Source organism: Larus michahellis, chromosome 3 (genome assembly GCF_964199755.1).
Source record: "Larus michahellis chromosome 3, bLarMic1.1, whole genome shotgun sequence".
Taxonomy (NCBI): Eukaryota; Metazoa; Chordata; class Aves; order Charadriiformes; family Laridae; genus Larus; species Larus michahellis.
In genome coordinates this window covers 126904831-126912223 of record NC_133898.1, presented here as the reverse complement: position 1 = coordinate 126912223, position 7393 = coordinate 126904831, and the positions used below count along the sequence as shown (strand labels likewise).

Below are 7393 nucleotides of genomic sequence, written 5' to 3'. Positions count from 1 at the left end.
TCTCGAGTTAATATATTCTTATTGATGTATTACTAGAAAATAAGTGTGATTTATTTATATGGGATACTGTATAGCGCTTAGGTGCAGGATGTTTTGATTACTGCTAACACCTATTGCTTTTTTTGAAGTCGGACAAAATATTTATTATGTATTTTTAATATACATTTGAAACTTGTACTCTCACCTTTGATATCTTCCCTGAATATGCCAAGAGATAGACAGCAGTGCACTAGTAGTTCAGCACTTAGATCAGGGTAGAGAAAACCTTGCATTTTCATGCTGGATTTCCTTTACTATCAATCTTTAAATCCTTGAATAATTTCATTGCTTTAAAGAGAGAGAGAGAGAGAGAGGGAGGAATAGAGAGACTTGACTACAATCATCTGCTCAGGTAATTGGAATCTCCTTAACAGGAGCTGGAGAGCCGAATAAACTGGAGTTAAGCAGAGCGGAGATTTGAGACGCCCTTCAGCTGGGAAATGAGCACCGCAGCCACACACTAACAGGCACAGCCCCCCAACCGATGGCGACTCTGCCTTTCTCTCCTTCAGCTAACCACCTCCGCTCCTCGGAGGTCAACTCGGATCAAACCCGAAAGAATGATCCCTCTTCCTAGGGAGAATCCGAACCCGTTGAAATGCGAGGGACAAGGACCTTGGACAGGGACGGACTTCCACGGCGGCTGCAGCGGAGCTGTCCATTCAGCACCACCGCACCATCCGCTGTCCCGACCTCGCTCTGCCGGGACCTTGCCGCGGCCCCGGGGCCGGGTCCCGGCGGGCCTGGGTCGGGACGGCGGCCCCTCGGAACCCCCAGACAAAGCTTGAACCAAGTCCTTGTAGGCAGAGGGTACCTCAAAACCTCCTCTCCCGCGGGTACACCCGCCTGTGAGCCTACTCTCGATATCTGCTCACCATCGTTTTGCGTGACTGTCACTTCAAGCCTGTCTAGTGAAATGATGGCTCACATCAGCTCGCTGGCACAATAGTATCACATAGCCTGAAATATCTCCTAAATATCTATTTTTATTTATATTTTTGTGAATGAATAAGGAAAGAGAATAATGGGATAAGAAATGTTCACTCCAAGAGGCTGAGTCGGGAAGTGTTCTCTCTCCGACGGCACTATTCGTTTTATATTGTGAATGAAAGTGTACGTTTAAGCTGATAAGAATAAAGTGTTTGAACGTTAGGCCTTTAGACTACTTTTGTTTCCTTTCACGGTAAATGACGGTAATAACACCACCCCCACCCACCCCACCCCCCCAAGAACACTCAGATTTCGCAAGATGCTGAAGAAATGCGTATTTAACAAGAGTTCCAAATCTTTCCTCTAACTTTGACGTTAGATATTTACACTGACAGATGGTTATCAAATAAAGTGACACTCAAAAGCGAGTTCCAAACCGGTCTGTAGCACTGCTACACATTTCCCAAAAAGCTCCTTCCTTTCCCCACACGAGATCAAACTGCCGATTTAACAGCCCGGCGCCAGGAAACACGTTTCTCAAACTATCAGGGATCAACTCGATTAAATGAGTAATGATAAAACGAGTCAAGAAAGCTCTGGATTCAGCGGGAGTATCCGAGAGCTACCGAGGAATAGATCACTTGTAAAGCGCAAATGGACTGTGAAATGTGAAGTGCTCTAAGCGAGTTTGAACGTACTTCTGTCAAATGTCAAATTATCACTATTTCGGCAGTAACTCCAAACTACGCTAAACAGCGGGGAGGGAAAGAGAGAGAGAAACGGAGAGCGTTTTATGTTTACAAAAATTGATAGACGCAAGTGTTTGTAACCTCTTACCTCTTCTTATCACACCTCCTTGCCCGTTCAGTACAAGTCCACACTGGGCCTCCACTGAGCTCTTAAATAATGAGAGGAAAAAAAAAGGAAAGAAAGGAAAGAAAGCAATCAGACACTGAAACCCACAGAGAGATCACACAGCTTTTGCTTTGTTACACGACTTGCATGGGAACAATAGTTAAGGTGAACTGGAAAAACACAGTTACTCTCCTCGAACTCAAGCGCTCTGGCGAAATCCCACCGCCCCTGCCCCACAAAATGTGAAATAATTATCACTTTCATTGCCCTTTAAAGGCGAGTTTCTCCTGAACTGGGGCGTTAGATCGGCAGTTACGTGTCAGGATAGAGACACAAAAAAATAGTCTTGAAAGAAGTGTGTTCGCGCTCTACAGTTGCGTGCACAACAGTAAAACACACATTTATATAGTATTTTTGTGTGTTTAACTGTATATTTATATAGATATGTATAGCTAAATTCATATATATGTTTCGTGACACGTGTATACCGACTTACAAAGTGTGCAGAGAAGTAGACAAAGAGCACAAACAACAGACGACCTACTGGGCTTTGCCGGCTACACGGAGTCACAAGGGTGTTGTAACAATGCGTGTGTCCACACATAGGTGGGGATGAATATGCATCTGTGTGCGCACACACACAGGCACCCATGTGTGAGCGTGGGGCGAAGAACCATCCAAAAACCTGCCTAGGGCTTCTGGTGCACATCCGAAGAGATCTCACTTCTTTATCCTCCTGTTACAAGGCTGATTATTTAGGGATCTTCGCCCTCCTTAATAAATATTTTTATTGGGATGATAAAAGACTTGAAAGGGTTGGGTTTTCTTTGGGTTTTTCCTTATGTTGGGGTTAAAAAAACACAACAAACCAAACCTAAATCTTTGCCCAGTGGAAATGTGTTAAAGACGCATTTTCCTCTACAAACAAACGAGGTATTGGACATGAAAGAGGCCTTTAAGGGTGTTAACCTACTCAACAGCCCGTGAAGAGTTAAGTAAATGCGGAGAGAGTCGGTGCATAATAAAAACCCCACTTTACAAAACAACCTTTACAGTCCTGGCTCTCTCCCCCACTTTCACCATATTGGCGCTGGCCCTGTAAGACCTTCCTTTTCAAGGCTCTTTTTTATTTTAAGTGTTCTGCCTTAAAGTGATTATGAAATCAATATGAAAAAAACTTGGCGACTGAGCATAAATTAAAGCGGTGATGGGAAAAGGTGTGACAGTTTTCTTTGTTGCCCATGGAAAATCTTTTTAGGGCACTGAAAGATGCCACTCCAGCTCCAAGACTGTTTGCATCTGTTAGGCTGACTTAAACCGCCCTCGAAACTATTGGACATTCACTTAAAATTCTGTGCAGGGAAAAGTATATTTACATTTGTTGCATTTGAAATGAGGCATATGCTGATGAACGTTTTAAAAAGAAAGAATAAGGAGAAAGGGGAAGACTGGTTAGACCACAATTTTGGTTTAAAAGTATTTGTGTGCAGTCTTGTTTCTCTTCACCACCAAAACGCTTCCCTCTAAGCCCAAGGTGGTATTCGCATGAGTCCAAGTTTGTTCCGAATCATCTCAATCATAACAACAAATATTAATATTTTCAACGTCTCACCGTTCAGGCTTTTCGATACCTCACTACACTCCCTCTGCTGTTTGGGAAAAGAGGGAGGAGTAAAAATAAAGAAAAGATTAGGTACAAAGACCTAAGTCATTTACTTTCCAATAAAGTGTGATCGAAAAAATAATATTTTCTGAAGAAAAGCTGTTTATTTTTTTCTTCTCTAAATAAATAAAAACTGAATGTGTCTCTAGCAGCTTAACCAACCTCTTTTTTTTTTTTTTTTTTTTTTTTTTTTAAAGGGAAACATGTTGTTTGGTCGGATGACATTGCATAAATGACCAGTTGAATGGCACTAAGTCGAAAATTGGATAAACTATGGTGCTTTTTTGCCCGGGACTTAGGCATTGTCTGCTGTCTTGCAAACGTTCCTAATCCCCTCTTTTGAAAAATACAAGGCTTTGTGCCTGCCAAAGAAAAAAAATTTGTACAGATACAAAAAAATCAGCAGCAGACGTGGTTATAAAAAGGAGTAAATAGGTTTTAGTTGGGCTGAGCAGTGAATGGCAGATTTTTTTTTTTTTGAGGGGGGTAACATAAGGAGATCCTTGTGAAAAATGTAAACAAAAAATGGCCAGAGAGGATAAAATTATATAGTGAATTTTAATGGAGAAACCTAGGTTTAAATAGTTAGGGTTTCCTCCTCAGAGATATAAAAGATAACGTTCTTTGTTGTTGGGTTGTTGGATCATTTTCCTCCTTACAAAAAAGGAAAAAAAAAAAAAAGATTTATTTTCTCCGATATAAATAGAGATTTGGTGGGGTTTTTTGTTTTGTTTTATTTTTAAGGGAAGAAAATAAACCTTCTTAGTTTTACAAACTTCGGGGTTGTTTGGTTTGTTGGTTTTTGGTTTTTTTTTTTTTTTTTTTTTTTCCCCGAGCCTTTGACCACTACGTATTTTTGGAAAGACCAACATAGACAGCTTTGTATGACTGGGAGCGAGATTTGGGGGAAAAGTAAGTACAGTAAATACGGTCCTATTTGTCTCTCCCCGCCGATCGGGAAGCCTTTAGTTCCTCAGCTCGTCGGGAGAAGAAAGGTTTGCTTTTGATTTGGGGGACGTTTCGAAAAGGGTGTTAGATACTGGAGGGCGTTGTTTGCAATTCTGGAAACAAATTTTATTTAAGCTACCAGCTCAATTTACCGGAGGTGAATTTTTAGTGCGGGGGAAAGGACTTTTGAGCGAATAAAGCTGAGGTTTTGATGCACAGAAACAGAATTTTTTGATGGGTCCAGATGACGGTTAGGGGGGAACAGATGAATGATTAGACAAATAGATAGATGAATTAGCTTTATCTGCTTGTGCTTCTCTCCCTGTTAACAACTGGATCGGATATTGCGAGGGATTTTTACCATACTGAGTATTTCTGAAGAACGTTTGCTCCCCTTTATTTCTTCCCTGCCTCATGCCTCGGAGTTGAACGGAAGGTTTGCCTTTGTATGTCGGAAAGCAGATTTATCTCCTGCCCTGCCTTTTTTTGCTGTTTTCCTACTCCATCCCTTCCTTAACACCTTTGCCTGCTCTGTCGGTGCAAGTTGTTTAAACTGTTCCGTTCGCCGGAAGAAAGGAAAAGTTTAGGAAGAGCCAGAAGATGGGTTTGGGTTGGTTTAATTTCTGTGTGACTTTGGTAAGGGCTGGTAGAGGCACACACGGACCCGCACAGGCACACACGCACCCCGAGATCTCCGGATGAGTCCCACGGTCTCAGCCATCCCAGAGCCACAACCTACGCGGGGAAGTCAGGAGCGAGATTTTTTTGTTTGCTTGCTTTTTTATGGCCAAGAATGACCACTTGTTTGTTTGTGTTTTTTTTTGTTTTTTCTTTTTTTTTTCCACCCCACATTTTTTGTTGCTACTATTCTGGAGGGTGCGTGCTCCGGCTCGGATTTTGGATGAATCTGCCCTCCTTTGTATGAGCTGTTTTGAGCAGAGGAAAATGGGGAGGGTGAGGAGGGGGGGACCAGGGCAGGGGGAGGGGAGAAGAAGGTGCCTCGAAAGGAGATCGCATGCTATTTACCTGCAAATCGTCTGCTCCCGAGGCTGCAAGCCCGAGGCTTGGTCCTGGCAGGAGTCTTTGATCTGGATGCATCCCATATTGGGATCCATGGCTCATAAGAGACAGGTCGTGGCGGCGGTAAGCATCTAAGCACCCCAGCTCTCTCCTCTGCTCGTCCAAGCAAGAGGACTTAAGCGCCCGCGCATTGTGCAGGTTGATAAAATCAGTGGGTTCCCCATGGTGGATCTGCTGGTAGTATTGCTGGGAGTGATGGAGAGAGTTCAAGGAGTAAGCGTCGGGGTTGACTGCCGGGTGGCTGTGTTGGAACTCGTAGTGGAAGGACTGGTGGTGCAGTGGGGTGTACTGGTGGTTAGTGGAGAAGTACGGGGAGGCGAACTCGGTGCCCGTGGTAGAGTAAGTGAGAGGAGATGAGGAGGAATAGGCGACGGTCGAGTTGGCCACAGACTCCAGGCATCCAAGCTGCATCAAACGGTAACTGTTTGATCCGTCATGACGTATCTGAAAGGAAGAAGTGAAAAGAAGACCCCAAAATTGGAGGTTTGTCATTGAAAACCCCGGGTGCGGTTCTTCCAAGCACGCTGTCCTGCATAGCTTCTCCCCCTGCAGAAGCGTCTAAGCCTGCGAGCGGCAGCCCCAGCAACAAAAGATTCTTTCCTACCTTGGGCTGGTGCCATAAAGGTCTGTTCAAAAACCCGTAAACAGCCCAGCCTGCCCTTAATACCGTCAAGCAAAAGGAATCCACGCACTGAAATAAAAACTATCTCTTTCTATCCGTCCATCCATCCATCTAGCCATCCACCTCCTGATCACAGCTGTAATATCTGGGGCTGACACAAAAAAAAGTCATCAAACAGAGGAAACTACCGAGAATACACACAAGTCCCGTCCCTATGTTACAGCGTTACACATTGAGAAAGCTTTGCCGCCTGCTTGCCTTCCTTTCTTCCTTCCTTCCGTTCTTTTTTTTCTGAACCCCTATTTTTCTTTCTTTTTAAAATAACGAATCAGATCCAAAATTCCCCCCCCTCCTTTTTCCTACGTTTCGAAAGAAAAGGGGAGTCCTGCTTTTTTAGTGAGAACTCCCCATTCCTGGCGAGCTGGTGGTGATTTCTCTGCACTTCATTATATTATTAGGGGTATTATTCTGATTTTCGTTCTGGCAACGGTTTTAACGTGGTAATGAGTTGCCCTTTCTGGCGACAGATGTCATAACGAATTTTCTCTCTATACTTCTTTAAGTTATCTCTGAAGCCGGATTATAATTAAATGTAACGGTCCAATATGGATTTAAAAAAATGGAAACAACCACACAGGCACATCCACACACACATATGCACACACAGGCACACACACATCCACACACACGCGCGCGCACACACACACACACACTCACACACAAAATACCTCTGCATCGTGGACGAGACCTGGAAAGGTAGTTGACATTTTTTGGTTCTCCGGGAAAAAAAAAAAAAAAAAAAAAAAAAGAGAGAGAGAGAGGGAGAGAGAAATCTCTGGATAAAATTCCCCTCTCCAAATTAAAAAAAAAAAAAAAAAGAAAAAAAAAGAAAAAATTGAAAAATCCAAAGTTCATGTATTTCCCCAATTTTTTTTAGAAAAAATCTCTACAGACAGAGAGAATTTGCAATGTATCTGCATAGATCAGATCTCTCGCTTTTCCATGCACCTCCTTAAAAACCTGTAGGAACAAAATTTTCCCTCTGCACAAAAGCTGCTCCCTGGATCAGATTTTGTACTTGCTGGGTATTTCTTTGGCTGATGTCGTAGGTCCCTTGGTAATATAGAAGTTTTGAAAATTAAGCATCAGCACTGAGAACTGGGAGGACAATAGATAGAGGAGCTTCATCCCAGGAGACAAGGAATAAATATTGTATCTTCGCCTAATAAGGAACTGTAGGTTCTTTCAACATTTTT

The 7393-nt window shown here is 43.0% G+C and overlaps 1 protein-coding gene across 3 annotated transcripts in view; it reads right to left on the bottom strand.

Moving 5' to 3' along the window:
- Positions 1-7181, bottom strand: part of TFAP2D (transcription factor AP-2 delta) — a 48602-nt gene extending 41421 nt beyond the window's left edge. The window contains exons 1-3 of one of the 3 annotated variants that reach the window (XM_074582075.1): positions 6866-7181; positions 5462-5959; positions 1807-1867 (exon numbers count right to left, since the gene is read on the bottom strand). In XM_074582075.1, the coding sequence (XP_074438176.1) occupies positions 1807-1867; positions 5462-5959; positions 6866-6904 (598 nt within the window). In that variant the 5' untranslated portion in view covers positions 6905-7181. Of the gene's footprint in view, positions 1-1806; positions 1868-5461; positions 6030-6119; positions 6829-6865 lie in introns of those variants that run through there. The other 2 variants (XM_074582076.1, XM_074582074.1) reach the window with 2 other exon arrangements.
- Positions 7182-7393: the final 212 nt, after the last annotated feature.